The sequence below is a fragment of the Stomoxys calcitrans genome, chromosome 2 (genome assembly GCF_963082655.1).
Source record: "Stomoxys calcitrans chromosome 2, idStoCalc2.1, whole genome shotgun sequence".
In the NCBI taxonomy this organism is placed as follows: Eukaryota; Metazoa; Arthropoda; class Insecta; order Diptera; family Muscidae; genus Stomoxys; species Stomoxys calcitrans.
Window position 1 is genome coordinate 43957745 of NC_081553.1, and position 19658 is coordinate 43977402.

At 38.5% G+C, this 19658-nt stretch overlaps 3 protein-coding genes across 3 annotated transcripts; all 3 read left to right on the forward strand.

Annotated features, from left to right (window-relative positions):
• The first annotated feature begins 414 nt into the window (after positions 1–414).
• LOC106093042 (uncharacterized) lies at positions 415–1432 on the forward strand. The gene is made up of 3 exons (XM_013260015.2): positions 415–504; positions 568–1038; positions 1103–1432. Exons 1-3 carry the CDS (start codon positions 448–450, stop codon positions 1430–1432), a joined length of 858 nt encoding a protein of 285 aa, XP_013115469.1. The 5' UTR covers positions 415–447.
• A 6112-nt stretch (positions 1433–7544) lies between these two features.
• LOC106093046 (uncharacterized) lies at positions 7545–8553 on the forward strand. Its single transcript, XM_013260020.2, has 3 exons — positions 7545–7666; positions 7738–8169; positions 8230–8553. Exons 1-3 carry the CDS (start codon positions 7607–7609, stop codon positions 8551–8553), a joined length of 816 nt encoding a protein of 271 aa, XP_013115474.2. The 5' UTR covers positions 7545–7606.
• A 7946-nt stretch (positions 8554–16499) lies between these two features.
• On the forward strand, positions 16500–17517 carry LOC106093047 (uncharacterized). The gene is made up of 3 exons (XM_013260021.2): positions 16500–16590; positions 16646–17077; positions 17144–17517. Exons 1-3 carry the CDS (start codon positions 16525–16527, stop codon positions 17471–17473), a joined length of 828 nt encoding a protein of 275 aa, XP_013115475.1. The 5' UTR covers positions 16500–16524; the 3' UTR covers positions 17474–17517.
• Positions 17518–19658: the final 2141 nt, after the last annotated feature.

Below are 19658 nucleotides of genomic sequence, written 5' to 3' on the forward strand. Positions count from 1 at the left end.
TTTTGGAGTCATCCTCTGCAAACCTATCATACCCACCCCCCCCCCCCCCAAATTGTATACATCCAGTGCAAGCTTGTAACTGTGGGTGCAACAAAGTGTTTGTTTCTTTGTTTTCCCACGATTAGATATCACCCCAAAAACGTTGTTGGTCTAATTAAAAATTTCAAAGTTAGGTGACAATGGGTTGTAGGGTACTCCCAACTGATATGGCCAGAACAGTTCAATTAGTTTCAATTAAATGTTTTGTGTTTAACGCCATAACACGCTGAAGAAGCTCTTCAAAATGTAAGCTGATCTCTTGTAGAGATGCCGGCTGGAGATAACATTATTGACATTATTTAATAATTAACAAAATAAGAGAGTATAAAACCAATAATTGGCAAATTACCAATCAGTCGGTTCACAATATTTGTACGCTTCAGAGGTTTTTTGTTTTTTTTGTAAAAAATGGGTTTTGCCAAGTTGTTGATATTTTTGGGAGTTGTGGTTGTTGCAGCAGCACAGGTTTGAAATCCACTTTATGCTAATATGAGTTATACACCCAAGGTCTTCTTCTATTTTCTTCAGAGTATCTCCGATAATTCCACCATACATTCTGATTATTACATCGATGCTAATCGACGCCATTACCGAGAGATGGTCAAGGATTATGATCAAAAGTTGCATGAATTTGAGGCTGTCTACTCTGGGCGCATTCACACCATAGACATTCAATTGGACTTCCTAATGGATGGCTTAAATGAAGTTGAAGAGGAGTTAAGTACCTTGGAGTTGTTAAGTGATTTTACCCAACAATGTGTTAAGAATTATAAACATCAGCTACCCGGTGAGACGAATACCACAATTGTGATTCGCAATTGTTCTGATACCGCCATGAGCCATTATAAGCATTTGGTAGCTGCCCCCATCGATACACGCAATGAAATGGAATATTATTTGAATACCACATTCGAAATGAAACTGAGCAACTGCAATGGTATCAGCAATAGTTCCAATGCCACCAATCAACTGAACTACACTCTGTGTGTTACAACTGTGGTAGGTGGTAAACGAGATCAATAGATCTTCGAATCTTTTCATTTGGATTTTCTTTAACATTTAGATTTCTGAAGCCAATACCTTTGCCATTATTAATCACAAAACTTTCGAAGCTCAAATGGCTGCTGCCAGCTGTTCCGCCGATGGTTATGTTAAGACTGCTTTGGATTGCAGCTTCACCGCTCAAAGCCAAGCCCAGGCGGACATTGCTGGCACCAAAACCCATATCAATAGTTGTGTGAAAGGTCTGGATTGCGCCCCTACCTCAGGCTATCATTGTCAATATTCGGAAACGATTCCCGCCAGTTCGGTCAATAGCACCAATGCAACAATGCCGAATCCTTTCTATGGCCGTAATGAAACTTATGCTTGTTTAATGTTGGATATTGTCTAAATGTATCTTTAAAAAAGATGTATATATCTAAGCAATAATAAACAGAAATTGTGTGTGCAAAAAATTCGTTGTTTTGAGGGGTCAAAATATACAATTTAAATTTTAAAGGCTGTAGCGTGAATTCTGCAGACACATGGATGGACATTGCGAAATCGTCTTAGAAATACAGGACGACCTAAGAGTACTAAATTTCCCATTAGGAACAGGAGACCACCTACTCGTTTAAATATTTTTTTAGCATAGGAAATGGATACGTCAATGTGCTGCAAACGGAATGAGAACAAGTAATCTTATATTTCACAGATGGTGCATAATGACCCCGTGGTGAAAATAGGGTACTACATTTTTTGATTTCTGAAGGGGGAGCGGACCCTCCCCCTTACTCTAATTATCAGAAACGCCAGATCTCGGAGATGGGTGGTGCGATTTAAGCGAAATTTCATATGAAAATTTGCAAATTTTGCCCATGAACATTCCACTAAGGAACAGGGGCAAACTTCTCACATATCGATGAGTTGCAGTTCGATTCAAGTTTAAGCTCAATGAAAAGGGGCCTCCTTTTTATAGCTGAGTCCGAACGGCGAGCCGCAGTGCGACACCTCTTTGGAGAGAAGTGCTCTCATATAGTACCCTAAAAATGAAATTTTGGTATCCAAATTTCGGATGGGGTACCTAGGGGGGCTGCCCCACCCTAAAACCTACCAAACATATATTTTGACCAATCACGACAATATGGGACTCAAATTTAAGGTATTTAGGATGAGAAAACGTATCTGATATCCAATTGTCGGACCAAGTTCTAGGGGGACCACCCCAAGCCACGAAACACCCCTTAATCGGACATATTTACCGACCATGGCAATATGGGACTCAAATAAAAGGTATTTGCGAGTAGAATACGAATCTGATATCTAAATGTGGGACCACGTTTCTGGGGGTCCATCCCTTCCCCAAAACACCCCCCAAACTGGACTTATTTACTGACTATGGAAATATGGGGCTTAAGTAAAAGGTATTTGAATGTAGAATACGAATCTGATATCCAAATATTGGACCAAGTGTTTGGGGGGCCGCCTTTCACTAAAAACCTCCCCCTAAAGGAGACAAATTTACGACCATAGCAATATGGGTCTCAAATGAAAGGTCTTTGGGAGTAAAGCACGAATTTGATATCAACATTCGGGAAAAGTGTCTATGGGGTCACCCCACCCACACAACACCACCCAAATAGTAAGCATTTTCTGACTATTGCAATATGAGGCTCAAATAAGAGGGTTTTTTAAGTGGAACACGAATCCGATATATATTTTCAGGGCCAACTCACTGAGTGGCCGCCCATCCCCCAAAACACCCCCCAAGCCGGTCATGTTTGCCGACTATGGAAATATGGGGCTCAAATTAAAGGTATGTGGGAGTAGACCACATATCTGATATCAACATTAGGGGCCAACTGTCTAGCGGACGTCCCACCACTATAACATCCCCCAAATAGGACGTATTTGCTCACCAAGACAATTTGGGTCTTAAAGAGAGTGGAACTTAATATTCATAGTTTTTAGGGCCAATACTCCAAACCGCACATATTAGCTGACTTTTGCAATAAGTAGTTTAAATGAGATTAGGAAACGAATTTGACATTCAATTGAGGGCAATGGCAACATGGGTTTCAAATAAATGATAACAATATATGAGAATAGAGCACGTTGCTGATATATTTTCCGGGCTTAATGTTTGGAGGACCACCCCAATCCCCAAAACATCCCCAAATCAGGAATATTTGCCGACCATGTCAATGTGGAGCTTAAATGAAAGGTATTGGGGGAAAGAGCAAGAATTGATACCCAGTTTCGGGACCAATTTTCTGGGGGCCTTTCCCAAAATACCCCAAAAACAGCAATTTGGGGCTCAAATAAAGGCATTTGGGAGTAGAATACGAATTTGATATCCAAATGTAGGACCATGTATTTAGGGCATCACCCCTTTCCCAAAACACCCCCAAAGCAAAAAAAGTTTTCGACAATGCCAATATGTGGCTCAAATGAAAGGTATTTGAGATTAGAAAACGAATTTGATAACCTATTTTGGGGCCATGTGTTAGGGAGACGCCTCATCATGTAAGCCAATGGCAATATTGGGTTTAAATAAATGACATTTGAGAGAAGAACACGATGCTGATATTTTTTCAGGGCCAAGTATCTGGGGGACCACCTCTCTCCCGAAAACACCACTAAATCAGACATCATGAGAATATCAGGCTGAAATGAAGTATTTTAAGAATGGAGTACCCCTTACTTTCAAACTTAAATTCGTAGACCAATAAAGATCCCATATGATCTATATATTCAGATAAAGGCACTTATAAAAAATCTTCGAAAATAAAAAATCTTCGAAAATAAATATTTATATAATTATAATAATAAGTTATAATAATATAAGAGATTAATATACCCAAAGTTCGGTACGGCCGAACTTAGCACATTTTTAGTTGTTTTCGTCTCAGTCATATCAAAATATCGGTAGTTAGATGGGCCTATATCACCATCTTGACCGATTCGGTAAGATAAGATAAGTTTTTGGGCCAAATTTCAGTCAAATCGGATGAAAATTTAGGCTTCTAAGCGCTGAAGCATTCAAATCCGGTGTTCGGTTTATATGAGGGCTATATTTTTTTAAAGACCGATTTAAAGACGGACGGAAATGAGCCAATATTTATTCGGCCAGTTCCTTTAAGAGGTTTTAATGCGACATCTGCTGGTGGTTAGTACAACTACCTAATTCTTAGCATAGACACTCACCAATGCGGATAGCGTAACTCATATACTTAATGGATAAAAGCCTTACAGTGTATAAGAAAAGAAGCAGCATCATTCGATATTGATTTATCACAAAGATAGTAATAACTGCAAATTTGTAAAGAACCAAAGTAAAAAATGTCACTTTCACAAAAAAGTAAATTGGTTGCAAATTTTAGCTACTACGGTTATTTAAGTGCAAATTGGGCGATACATATATATGGGAGCTATATCTAATTCTGAACAGATTTTGATGACATCTTACACATACGCTAAAATGAGTAACAAAACAGTCCGTTTTAAATTTTGTGCAGATCGGATGAAAATTGTAGCTACTACGGCCATTAAAGTGCAAATCGGGTGATACATATATATGTGATCTATCTATGTGATCTGTATCTAAATCTGAACCGATTTTTACCAAAATGAATAGTGTTCATACTTGGGCCAAAAAAGTGATATGTGCAAAATTTCGTAATGAATGAGTACGACCTGCACTTTGATTACAAGAATTCGTTGACTCAAAGACGGACAGACGGACATGGCTAAATCGAATCAGAAAGTGATTCTGAGTCGATCGGTATATTTATCAATGGGTCTTGTTCTTTTCCTTCTTAGCGTTGCAAAAAAATGCACAAACTTATAATACCCTGTACCACAGTGGTGGTGTAGGGTATAACAAGTAAGGACGTGCTAAATTCGAACAAAGCCCATATTTTAATGCTCTGGGTATGGGTATGATGTTTGGTCCGTACAGGAGCTATATCAACATCTCAGTCGATTTCTGTGAAATTAGTCAGCAATGACGGGAGTCGTAAGGGTATGCTTCGTGCACAATTTCGTGGGAATCGGTTAACAAATTACCAAATTATTGTAATTTTAGTCCAAATCGAACGAACATATATGTGGAAGCGGTGGAACGACATTTTTGGGAGGAACCGTATCAAGTGGTATGGCACCCATATACAAACTTCTCCACACGGCACGCCGTGCCGCAGAGCGACACTTAAAATGCCATGACGATCAAGAGTATTTTATGGGGTCTTAGATGCCCATTTCGAAGAGTTACAAACAGAATGATGACCCCATCCTATGGTGGAGGGTATAACACGTAATAGCGTGCTATGTTCAGCCGGGACGAATCTTGGGAACCCATCACTATGGATTCTGCTAAAAATTTATACAAAAACAAGTAAAAAGGCGTTAAGTTCGGCCGGGCCGAACTTTGGATACCCACCACCTCGGGTATATATGTAAACCACCTTTCATCAAAATTCGGTGAAAATTTCATACCTTATGTCCCATATCAGTTATATCAAAATAGGTTCCGATTTGGACCAAATACTAATAAGTATACTAGCTAAATCTAAAAATAAACCGATCTGAACTATATACGACACGGATGTCGAAAAGCCTAATGTAAGACACTGTGTCAAACTTCAGTGAAATCGGATTATAAATTCGCATTTTATGGGGCCAAGACTTCAAATCGAGATATTGCTCTACATTGCAGCTATGTCCAAATCTGGACCGATTTGGGACAAGTTGCATAAAAATTTCGAAGAGCCTAATACAAAGCACTGTCCCAAATTTCGGCGAAATCGGACAATAAATGTGCCTTTTATGGGGCCAAGACTTTAAATCGAGATATCGAGATATCTGGACCGATCTGTGCGATATTGCAGAAGTATGTCAAGGCCCTTAACCTAACTTACTGTCCCAAATTTCGGCGACATCGGACAATAAATGAGCATTTTATGGGCCCAAAACCATAAATCAAGAAATCGGTCTATATGGCAGCTATATCCAAATCTGAACCGATCTGAACCAAATTGAAGAAAGATGTCGAAGGGCCTAACACAACTCACTGACCCAAATTTCAGCAAAATCGGTAAATAAATGTGGCTTTTATGGGCCTTAGACCCTAAATCGGAGGATCGGTCTATATGGCAGCTATATCCAAATCTTTACCGATCTGGGCAAAATTGACGAAGGATGTTGAAGGGCTTAACACAACTCACTGTCCCAAATTTCAGCAAAATCGGATAAAAAATGTGGCTTTTATTGGCCTAAGACCCTAAATCGGCGGATCGGTCTATATGGGGGCTATATCAAGATACAGTCCGATATAGCCCATCTTCGAAGTTAACCTGCTTATGGACAAAAAAAGAATCTGTGCAAAATTTCAGCTCAATATCTCTATTTTTAAAGACTGTAGCGTGATTTCAACAGACAGACGGACGGACATGTCTAGATCGTCTTAGATTTTTACGCTGATCAAGAATATATATACTTTATAGGGTCGGAAATGGATATTTCGATGTGTTGCAAACGGAATGACAAAATGAATATACCCCCATCCTTCGGTGGTGGGTATAAAAATTTTGATGAAGGCCATAACTTTATTCGACATACCAAACTTCTGTCAAATAAGCAAATATTAAAGCTTATATAGGAGCTATATCAGGTTTCAGACCGGTTTCAACCGTACTTGGCTCAGTTGTTGGAAGTCATACCAGAACACAATCTGCAAAATTTAAGACAAATGGGACAAAAATTGGGGCTTCCAGGGGCTACAGAAGTCAAATCGTGAAATCGGTTTATATGGGAGCTATATCCAATTCTTGACTGATTTGGACCGTATTGGAAAGAATTGTTGGAATTCATTACAGAACACTACAAGCCAAATTTCAGCTAAACGGACAAAAATTGTGGCTTGCAAGGGTTCAAGAAGCCAAATCTGGAGATTGGTTTATATGGGAGCTATATCTAAATCTGAACCATATGGTCCATTGACAATCCCCAATGATCTACATCAATAATTAGTATATGTGCAAAACTTCAATCGGCTCACTTTACACGTTCGATCGTTTCGACAGACGGACGGACGGACATGGCTTTGTCCCGACCGAGCCGGATAATCAAGGTTCAACTGTACAAAGAATATAAAAGGTATGATTGTATTGGATCCCTGGTGATTTTGACCAATTCTAAATTTTGTTAAAAATCTACAGAAAATCACATTTCTTTCATATAATTGTAATGCATCTAGTCATACTTTTCCCATTCTTAGGAAGTTACAAGTAAGTGCTGTTTCCAATTCGTGTTGTCTAATTTCAAGTAGTGTAATGCTCATTGTCTACTGAATTGCCAATAATGGTTGCTGATGACAACTAAGGGGTACTTTTGATATCTTAGGAATTAAAAACAAACAAATTCTACGAAATTTCAAATGCTACAAGTAAAGTGTTATAATTATACCAAATACTTAAATGAAATATTTTAAATCAAATTTTAATTGGAAATTTTAGTATAAAAGGAAAAATTTTAGAGTCTTTATTATCAGTGGTTGTAAGAGATTTGTTGCTATAGACTAGAAAACATGGGTTTCACCAGTTTATTTTCACTTTTGCTGGTTGTTGTGACTGGCACATTGGCCGAGGTAAATTGTTTACTTTTTTTTGTATATAACAAAAATCGGTTTAATATAATAAACTTTCCTTTGTTATATAGCACGCCTTTGACAACACCACCACACATTTGGATGCCTACATTGAAGCAAATCGTCGCCATCACAATGCCATTCTGCAGGATTATGAAAATCGTATGGAAATGTTCGAAACCAATTACAATGAAAGTCTTAAGACCATAGATATTCAGCTGGAATTCCTTGTCAATGCCATTCGAGAAAATGAAGAAGCTTTAAATACTTTGGAGCTTCTGAATGAATTGAACAAGGAATGTGTCAATAAATACAAGCCTTCATTGCCCGAAGAGGAAGTAACCAAAGCCTTGGTTCAGTCTTGTTCCTACAGTGCCTACAAACGTCTGCCCTCTCTGGAGGAGGATCTTATGGAAACACGCATGAATTTAAAGGATTATTATGCAAGAACCTTTGAAACTGATGTTACCTTGTGCGACAATGAGACCTGTGTTAACAATGTGGTAAGTTTATATAGAAAATATGCTTTTGAATGATATAAAAATCCTCTAATTCATTTCTAGGTCTCCAAAGCAAATTCTTTTACTGCCACTAATCAGAAAACTTTCGCAACCCAAATGGACACTGCAACTTGTTTGGGCAAGGGCTCGCTAAAGACTGCTCTCGATTGCAGTTTTACAGCTCAAAGTAATGCTTTGTCCTTGTTGGCATCGACGAAAACTTTGATCGATAGATGTTCACAGAAAGCCGATTGTAAGCCTGGCGGCTATTGTGAGCATGTTGAGAAAATTTCCTCCCATATGGTTAACTACACAAAACCAATGGTGGATAATCCTTTCTATGGAAAAAATGAAACATCTTCTTGCTTATTGTGGCAAATATATTAAATTAAGGAAATTTTAAATCTTAAAAGAAAATTGGAAATTTGTTGAAATTCTTTACAATTGAAGAAATTGTTTAACTCTGTTTTTGTCACAAATGTTGGTTTAAATAAAATGATGAAGAATTTTCTTTAAAATATACAGTGTAAAAAAGTTGTATTAAATACTTTCTAAACTACTTATTTAGTTGTCACCGTTGAATCCATAAGCCAATTTCACAATAGACTTTCAAAAGTCAAGGTCTTCTGAACTCCTTTCCTAATTTTTGGCACTTATAGGGTAGCTGACTATTGTGTTAGTCAATCCACAAAAGAATGACATTCGTGATGGATATAGCTGGAAGTCATAACCGGCTTTTACTGGCGAACTCAAACACCTCAAAGAGAACAATGTTTGTAAATCGTACTAAAAATAGTTTTAATGAAACAAGGATGATAATTGAATAATTGATATTTTGGTACTTTTTTTTTGATACTTTTTGAACATCGAAAGTACCATGGTACCCCCGCGAAACATTTGGTACTTATTCGAGAATAACCATTTTTCATTATATGTATTCGAAGACTGAAGAAAAGAAAAAGAGTATTTCCTTAATATTATCAATGATATAAACCAATAAATTCCACCAGAATATAGTAAATTCAGCTCCAGAGATGAAGATGATACTTCCAAAAACAGCATTTGCCCATCACTAGAACACGTAAAAATTGCGTTAAATTTAGCCGGATCAAATTTTTGTTGTAAACCTTTTACTGACTAAAAATAGGGACTTGGCCTTGAACGTCCGTGAACCATACTCAGCATATTCATGGAAATCGAAAGAATAAGCCCTTTGTGAACACAAAATGCACATTAAACAAGTAAAAAGACGTTAAGTTCGGCCGGGCTGAACTTTGGATACCCACCACCTCGGGTATACATGTAAACCACCTTTCATCAAAATCCGGTGAAAAATGAATACCTTATGCCACATAGCAGCGATATCGAAATCGACCGAATTGGACCAAATACTTATCAGTACAAGTCATTGTTCAATTGTGTACAACAAAAATATTGGTCTTTTTATTTGCTATATCTGAAAACAAGTAAAAGCGTGCTAAGTTCGGCCAGGCCGAATCTTATATACCCTCCACCATGGATCGCATTTGTCGAGTTCTTTTCCCGGCATCTCTTCTTAGGCAAAAAAGGATTTAAGGAAAGAGTTGCTCTGCTATTAAAACGATATCAAGATATGGTCCGGTTCGGACCGCAATTAAATTATATGTTGGAGACCTGTGTAAAATTTCAGCCAATTCGTATAAGAATTGCAGCTCACGAAGTAAAATAGAGAGAACGATTTATATGGGATCTGTATCGGGCTATAGACCGATTCAGACCATAATAAACACGTTTGTTGATGGTCATGAGAGGATCCATCGTACAAAATTTCAGGCATATCGGATAATAATTGCGACCTCTAGGGGTCAAGAAGTCAAGATCCCAGATCGGTTTATATGGCAGCTATATCAGGTTATGAACCGATTTGAACCTTATTTGACACAGTTGTTGAAAGTAAAAATAAAATACGTCATGCAAAATTTCAGCCAAATCGGATAGGAATTGCGCCCTCTAGAAGCTCAAGAAATCAAATCCCCAGATCTGTTTATATGACAGCTATATCAGGTTATGAACCGATTTGAACCATACTTGGCACAGTTGTTGGATATCATAACGAAATACTTCGTGCAAAAATTCATTCAAATCGGATAAGAATTGTGCCCTCTAGAGGGTCAAGAAGTCAAGACCCAAGATCGGTTTATATGGTAGCTATATCAGGTTATGGACCGATTTGAACCATACTTGGCACTGTTGTTGGATATAATAAGAAAACACGTCGTGCAAAATTTCATTTCAATCGGATAAGAATTGCGCACTCTAGAGGCTCAAGAAGTCAAGACCCAAGATCGGTTTATATGGCAGCTATATCAGGTTATGGACCGATTTGAACCATACTTGGCACAGTTGTTGTATATCATAACAAAACACGTTGTGCAAAATTTCATTCCAATCGGATAAGAATTGCGCACGCTAGAGGCTCAAGAAGTCAAGACCCAAGATCGGTTTATATGGCAGCTATATCAGGTTATAGACCGATTTGATAGCAAAGCACGTCATGCAAAATTTCATTCCACTCAGATAAGAATTGCGCACTCTAGAGGCTCAAGAAGTCAAGACCCAAGATCGGTTTATATGGCAGCTATATCAAAACATGGACCGATATGGCCCATTTACAATACCAACCGACCTACACTAATAAGAAGTATTTGTGCAAAATTTCAAGCGGCTAGCTTTACTCCTTCGGAAGTTAGCGTGCTTTCGACAGACAGACGGACGGACGGACGGACGGACGGACGGACGGACAGACGGACGGACATGGCTAGATCGACATAAAATGTCACGACGATCAAGAATATATATACTTTATGGGGTCTCAGACAAATATTTCGAGTAGTTACAAACAGGATGACGAAATTAGTATACCCCCCATCTTATGGTGGAGGGTATAATAAACCGATCTGAATCATATGCAATACGGATACTGAAAAGCCTAACATAAGTCACTGTGTCAAATTTCAGTGGAATCCGAATATAAATACGCCTTTCATTGGGCCAAGACTTTAAATCGATATATCGATCTATATGGCAGTTATATCTAAATCTGGACCGATTTGGGCCAAGTTTCAAAAATTATCAAAGAGCCTAACACAACTTACTGTGCCAAATTTCGGCGACATCGGACGATAAATGCGCCTTTTATGGGCCCAAAACCTTAAATCGGGAGATCGATCTATATGTTAGCTATTTCCAAATCTGGACCGATCTTAGCCATATTGAAGAAAAATTTCGAATGGCCTAACACAACTCACTGTCCTTAATTTCGGCGAAATCGGACAATAAATGCGCCTTTTATGGGCCCAAAACCTTAAATCGAGAGAGCTATATTCAAATCTGGACCCATCTGGGCCAAGTTTCAAACTCACTTCGACTCACTGTCCTTAATTTCGGCGAAATCGGACAATAAATGCGCCTTTTATGGGCCAAACTTCACACATATCAATGAGTGCAGTCCGATTCAAGTTTTTGTTCAATGATAAGAGGCCTCCTTTTTATAGCCGAGTCCGAACGGCGGGCCGCAGTGCGATACCTCTTTGGTGGTAAGTTTTACATGGCTTAGTACCTCACAAATGTTGCCAGCGTTTGGAGGGGAAAACCACCGCTGACAATTTTTACTGATGGTCTCGTCAGGATTCGAACCAAGACGTTCAGCGTCATTGGCGGACATGCCAACCTCTTCGCAACGGTGGCCTCCTAACACTATTCACTGTCTCAAATTTCGCGACATCGACATCACAATAGACTTTCAAAAGTCAAGGTCTTCTGAACTCCTTTCCTAATTTTTGGCACTTATAGGGTAGCTGACTATTGTGTTAGTCAATCCACAAAAGAATGACATTCGTGATGGATATAGCTGGAAGTCATAACCGGCTTTTACTGGCGAACTCAAACACCTCAAAGAGAACAATGTTTGTAAATCGTACTAAAAATAGTTTTAATGAAACAAGGATGATAATTGAATAATTGATATTTTGGTACTTTTTTTTTGATACTTTTTGAACATCGAAAGTACCATGGTACCCCCGCGAAACATTTGGTACTTATTCGAGAATAACCATTTTTCATTATATGTATTCGAAGACTGAAGAAAAGAAAAAGAGTATTTCCTTAATATTATCAATGATATAAACCAATAAATTCCACCAGAATATAGTAAATTCAGCTCCAGAGATGAAGATGATACTTCCAAAAACAGCATTTGCCCATCACTAGAACACGTAAAAATTGCGTTAAATTTAGCCGGATCAAATTTTTGTTGTAAACCTTTTACTGACTAAAAATAGGGACTTGGCCTTGAACGTCCGTGAACCATACTCAGCATATTCATGGAAATCGAAAGAATAAGCCCTTTGTGAACACAAAATGCACATTAAACAAGTAAAAAGACGTTAAGTTCGGCCGGGCTGAACTTTGGATACCCACCACCTCGGGTATACATGTAAACCACCTTTCATCAAAATCCGGTGAAAAATGAATACCTTATGCCACATAGCAGCGATATCGAAATCGACCGAATTGGACCAAATACTTATCAGTACAAGTCATTGTTCAATTGTGTACAACAAAAATATTGGTCTTTTTATTTGCTATATCTGAAAACAAGTAAAAGCGTGCTAAGTTCGGCCAGGCCGAATCTTATATACCCTCCACCATGGATCGCATTTGTCGAGTTCTTTTCCCGGCATCTCTTCTTAGGCAAAAAAGGATATAAGGAAAGAGTTGCTCTGCTATTAAAACGATATCAAGATATGGTCCGGTTCGGACCGCAATTAAATTATATGTTGGAGACCTGTGTAAAATTTCAGCCAATTCGTATAAGAATTGCAGCTCACGAAGTAAAATAGAGAGAACGATTTATATGGGATCTGTATCGGGCTATAGACCGATTCAGACCATAATAAACACGTTTGTTGATGGTCATGAGAGGATCCATCGTACAAAATTTCAGGCATATCGGATAATAATTGCGACCTCTAGGGGTCAAGAAGTCAAGATCCCAGATCGGTTTATATGGCAGCTATATCAGGTTATGAACCGATTTGAACCTTATTTGACACAGTTGTTGAAAGTAAAAATAAAATACGTCATGCAAAATTTCAGCCAAATCGGATAGGAATTGCGCCCTCTAGAAGCTCAAGAAATCAAATCCCCAGATCTGTTTATATGACAGCTATATCAGGTTATGAACCGATTTGAACCATACTTGGCACAGTTGTTGGATATCATAACGAAATACTTCGTGCAAAAATTCATTCAAATCGGATAAGAATTGTGCCCTCTAGAGGGTCAAGAAGTCAAGACCCAAGATCGGTTTATATGGTAGCTATATCAGGTTATGGACCGATTTGAACCATACTTGGCACTGTTGTTGGATATAATAAGAAAACACGTCGTGCAAAATTTCATTTCAATCGGATAAGAATTGCGCACTCTAGAGGCTCAAGAAGTCAAGACCCAAGATCGGTTTATATGGCAGCTATATCAGGTTATGGACCGATTTGAACCATACTTGGCACAGTTGTTGTATATCATAACAAAACACGTTGTGCAAAATTTCATTCCAATCGGATAAGAATTGCGCACGCTAGAGGCTCAAGAAGTCAAGACCCAAGATCGGTTTATATGGCAGCTATATCAGGTTATAGACCGATTTGATAGCAAAGCACGTCATGCAAAATTTCATTCCACTCAGATAAGAATTGCGCACTCTAGAGGCTCAAGAAGTCAAGACCCAAGATCGGTTTATATGGCAGCTATATCAAAACATGGACCGATATGGCCCATTTACAATACCAACCGACCTACACTAATAAGAAGTATTTGTGCAAAATTTCAAGCGGCTAGCTTTACTCCTTCGGAAGTTAGCGTGCTTTCGACAGACAGACGGACGGACGGACGGACAGACGGACGGACATGGCTAGATCGACATAAAATGTCACGACGATCAAGAATATATATACTTTATGGGGTCTCAGACAAATATTTCGAGTAGTTACAAACAGGATGACGAAATTAGTATACCCCCCATCTTATGGTGGAGGGTATAATAAACCGATCTGAATCATATGCAATACGGATACTGAAAAGCCTAACATAAGTCACTGTGTCAAATTTCAGTGGAATCCGAATATAAATACGCCTTTCATTGGGCCAAGACTTTAAATCGATATATCGATCTATATGGCAGTTATATCTAAATCTGGACCGATTTGGGCCAAGTTTCAAAAATTATCAAAGAGCCTAACACAACTTACTGTGCCAAATTTCGGCGACATCGGACGATAAATGCGCCTTTTATGGGCCCAAAACCTTAAATCGGGAGATCGATCTATATGTTAGCTATTTCCAAATCTGGACCGATCTTAGCCATATTGAAGAAAAATTTCGAATGGCCTAACACAACTCACTGTCCTTAATTTCGGCGAAATCGGACAATAAATGCGCCTTTTATGGGCCCAAAACCTTAAATCGAGAGAGCTATATTCAAATCTGGACCCATCTGGGCCAAGTTTCAAACTCACTTCGACTCACTGTCCTTAATTTCGGCGAAATCGGACAATAAATGCGCCTTTTATGGGCCAAACTTCACACATATCAATGAGTGCAGTCCGATTCAAGTTTTTGTTCAATGATAAGAGGCCTCCTTTTTATAGCCGAGTCCGAACGGCGGGCCGCAGTGCGATACCTCTTTGGTGGTAAGTTTTACATGGCTTAGTACCTCACAAATGTTGCCAGCGTTTGGAGGGGAAAACCACCGCTGACAATTTTTACTGATGGTCTCGTCAGGATTCGAACCAAGACGTTCAGCGTCATTGGCGGACATGCCAACCTCTTCGCAACGGTGGCCTCCTAACACTATTCACTGTCTCAAATTTCGCGACATCGGACAATAAATCGAAAGATCAGTCTATATGGCAGCTATATCCAAATCTGGACCCATCTGTGCCATATTACAGAGGTATGTCGATCTATGCCATATTCCAGAGGCTTAGCAAAACTCACAGTCCAAAATTTTGGAGACATCGGACAATAAATACGCCTTTTATGGGCCCAAAACCTCAAATCGAGAGATCGGCTATATGACAGCTATATCCAAATCTGGACCGATCTGGGCCAAATGAAGAAGTATGTCGAAGGGTTTAACTGAATTCACTGTTTCAAATTTTGGCAAAATCGGAAAATTAATGTGGCTTTTATGGACCTAAGACCCAAAAACGGCGCTATCTACTTCAACATAAAGTCCGAATTCAGGCTCGGCTACATCGAGAAGGTCCCTTATTGAATCGGACCGCATTTTGGCTACAAAAATTACCTTCTTATACCCTCCACCATAGGATGGGGGTATACTAATTTCGTTATTCTGTTTGTGCCACCTCGAAATATGCGTCTAAGACCCCATATAACATATATATTCTTAATCGTCATGACATTTTAAGTCGATCTAGCCATGTCCGTCCGTCTGTCTGTCTTAACTTTTTGAGCCTCTAGAGGGCGATTTGACTATCAAATCAAATCGGTTCATATCATTCATGATCTTGGATCTTGACTTCTTAAGCCGCTTGGAGCACAATTCCTATCCGATTTGGCAGAAATTTTGCATGAGGTGTTTTGTTATACTTCCACAAACTGTGCTAAGTATGGCGCAAATCGAAACATAACCTGATATAACTGCCATATAAACTGATCTTGGATCTCGCCTTCTTGAACCTCAAGGGTGCGCAATTCTCAACCGATTTGGCAGAACTTTTGCCCAACTGCTTCTCCCATGACCTTCAGCATACGTGTAGAGCTGGCAAAATATCGATGGCACTGTCGAAACTATCGCTATTTACACTGAATGTATTCTCTAAGATACATTGCGCCCCTAGAGGGCGCAATTCTCATTCGATTTGGCAGCACGCTCTTACTTGTTCCACTTGATTTGGTCATTTAAGCACACTTCCCCTTATCCGTTTGCCCCATTTCTTTGTGACATTCTACAAGGAAGTTGAAAATTTCTTCATTAACTTGACGACTCATTTTCTAGCCTTGAAGATAAAGTTGACCCTGTAGAAATCAATAGTTTTCCCAACTTAAAGGGTGTAGAATTTGTCGTCTAGTTAATTATCCATAGTTGGTGCATCCACTTGAAAATTCATCTTTTATAATGAAAAAATTAAAAATCAAGTACTATTCCAAGTGTCATTAAGTATGCGATTGCAATGAACTTCTTTTCAATCGTAAGTGGTTGAAAATTTGTACCAAGAAAGGGAAAACTTGATATAAATGGCAAACCGTCTCTTCAAAATTGTTAGTAGTTCTAGGGAAGTTACTGCGATAAGAATGTTGAAAATGATTTGCTGCAAGTTTTTGTCATTGTTGCTAATTGCGGCTACCGCAATGGCGCAGGTAGGAAAGACTTTCCGCAATTCTTTGAAAATAAAACATTTAATATCCTATTTAGGATATTTTTGACAATACCACCACCCATATGGATGACTACCTTACGGCAAATAGGCGTAACCAAAATGCCCTTCTTCAGGACTACGATAATCAAATAGCGAATTTTAAAACTTTCTACTTGGAAAGGGTGAACATCGTAAACATCCAATTGAATTTCTTAATGGACAGCCTCAAGGAAATCGATGAAACTTTGTATACCATGGAATTGTTGGGTAATTGGAACAAAGAATGCATTACCAAATACAAATCTGCTCTACCCGAAGAAGTGGCAACCAGAGTCATGATGAACGTCTGCATTACCACTGCCAACAGTTTTTTGCCCTCCTTAATAAAGGATCTTCAAGAGACTCGTCGGGATTTGAAAAAATATTTTGAGAACAATTTCGAAGAGAATGTTGCCAACTGCAATAATGAAGCTTGTGTCAGCAATGTGGTAAGAGGAATCTTTTCTATTATGCTGCTAACAAAAGAATATTAAAATTTAAAAACTTTTCTCCAGGTTTCTCAAACCAATATGGTTATGACTGAAAGTCGCAGGACCTTTAATAAACAAATGGCCACTTCAACTCATACAGCCAATGGCTACATTATAACCGCTTTGGATTGCAGTTTCAAGGCCCAAAGTAATGCCGTATCCTTAATAGCCTCCACTAAAACTCTAATCGATAGATGTGCTCAACATGCTGACTGCATACCTAAAACTGGAAGCTTTTGTGAAAATGTTGATGAAATTTCTTCTTATATGGTCAACAGTTCGAAGCCAACAGTACCTAACCCATTCTATGAACGTAGTGATAATGTTACTTGTGTATTGTGGCAGATAAATTGAAAGGCACAAATAAAAGTTTAGATTGTGAAGAGGTGTAATAAGAATTAACTCTCTAGTTAAATTCGCCGGGCCGAACCTTGGATTACTTCAATCCATCCAGAATGGAAGGAGTCTCTTTCTTAAGATTACGGAACGACTCGGAATCACTTTCTGATACTATGCTATGTCTTTCTTTCTGTGTACACACTACAGGTCGTAAATTTCATCCGAACGTCTTCAATTTTGGAACAGATATACTGCAACACATCGAAATATTGGTCTAAGACCCCCTAATGTATATATAATTGTTGATCTTTATAACATTTATAACGATCTAGCCATATCCGTCCGTCTGTCATTCTAACTTTAGAAGGAGTAAAGCTAGCCACTTGAAATTAACATGCAAAAATACTTCTTGTTAGTGTTGGTCGGTTGGGATTGTAAATGGGCTATATCGGTCCATGTTTTGATATAGCTGCCATATAAACCGATCTTGGATCTTGACTTCTTGTTGATTATTATGACTTTTTAAGTCGGTCTAGCAATGTCCTTCTGTCTGTCGAAAGCACTATAACTTTTGAATGAATAATGCTAGGCACTTGCAATTTTGCACAAATAAATACTTCCTACTAGAGTAGTTCGGTTAGCATTATAAATGTGCCACATCGATCCATGTTCTGATATGGCACTCATATAAACCGATCTCCTGATTATACTTCTTAAGCCTATAGAGAGCGTTATTTTTATCCAATATGACTAAAATTTAGCATAAAAGGGTTTGTTTTAACTTTCAACAACTGTGTCAAGTTTGGTTCATAGCCTGATGTAGCTCCCATATAAATGCGTAATAATCTTCTTTATGAATCGTGAAACACTCTTCTAGGTTATCGTTGGGCAATTCATTGCATGTGCGGAAGTTTAAGCAGCTCTTCCGTACGATTATTGCGCAACCCATTGCGTCATACTCGTCCAGAAGGTTTGTTTACTAATCAAATGAGTTAACTTTTCGTTATTGTTATACCCACCACCATAGGATGGTGCTAATCTAGTCATTCCATATGTAACACCTCGAAATATTGATCTATGACCTCAAAAAAATATATATCCGTCCGTCCGTCTGTCGAAATCAAGATAGCGGTCGAAGTCGCTATCTTAAATTTTCTAGCCGCTTAAAATTTTGCATAGATACTTCTTATAGATGTAGGTCGTTGAGGATTGTTAATGGCCCATTATTGCTTCAGATTTGGATGTAACTCCTATCAAATTCGGCACGGATATTGAGTGGTCTAATAAGAACAAGTCATTATACAATTTTGTAGAATAAAATATTCGCCATTTTGGTAGCTATATCCAAATATAGACCGATCTGAATCGACGGGTTGGTCTATATGGGGGCTATATCAAGATATAGTTCGATATAGCCCATCTTCGAACTTTACCTGCCCATAGACAAGAAAATAATCTGTGCAAAGTTTCAGCAAATTGTCTCTATTCTCTAAGACTGTAGAGTGATTTCAACAGACAGTTGGACAGACGAACGGACATGGCTAGATCGTCTTAAATTTTTACGACGTTCTAGAATGTATATACTTTCTAGGGTCGGAAATGGATAGAGCGATGTGTTGCAAACGGAATGACAAAATGAATATACCCCCATCCTTCTATGGTGGGTATAAAAGTTTGGTCGATATTGGTTTAGATTTAGATGTAGCTCCCATCTACATTTTGCTCGAAATTTGAAACGGGTTTTTCAATTACCCGTCTGAAAACATCCGCCAAGGTCCATCAAAATTGGTTGAGAATCAGATATAACTCTCACTTTGTACTTTTAAGCTAGATGTAGGGTATTTAACAGTCGGCACCGCCCGACTTTAGCCTCCCTTTACTGGCTTTTTTTTAAGTTTTCTTTCGTTGTTGTTACTATCTCGATGAACAATCTAATTTTGATATGCATTGTTAGATCTTCTAAACGAATAACACGCAAATATTTTAGAACAATATTAAATAAATATTGTAAAACGGCTATTTGTTACTCGCCCAGACGAGATTCGTCTTGATGACACAACTCCTCAAGACGGGGGAATCGTCTACGATTCTTAGGCGAGCTTGTCCGTTATCGTAACCTTCTTCTATAAGATTCGTATACCCATAACAACTCCATCAATGTATTGTATAATCAAAGAATATGGAAACCTTTTAAATTTGT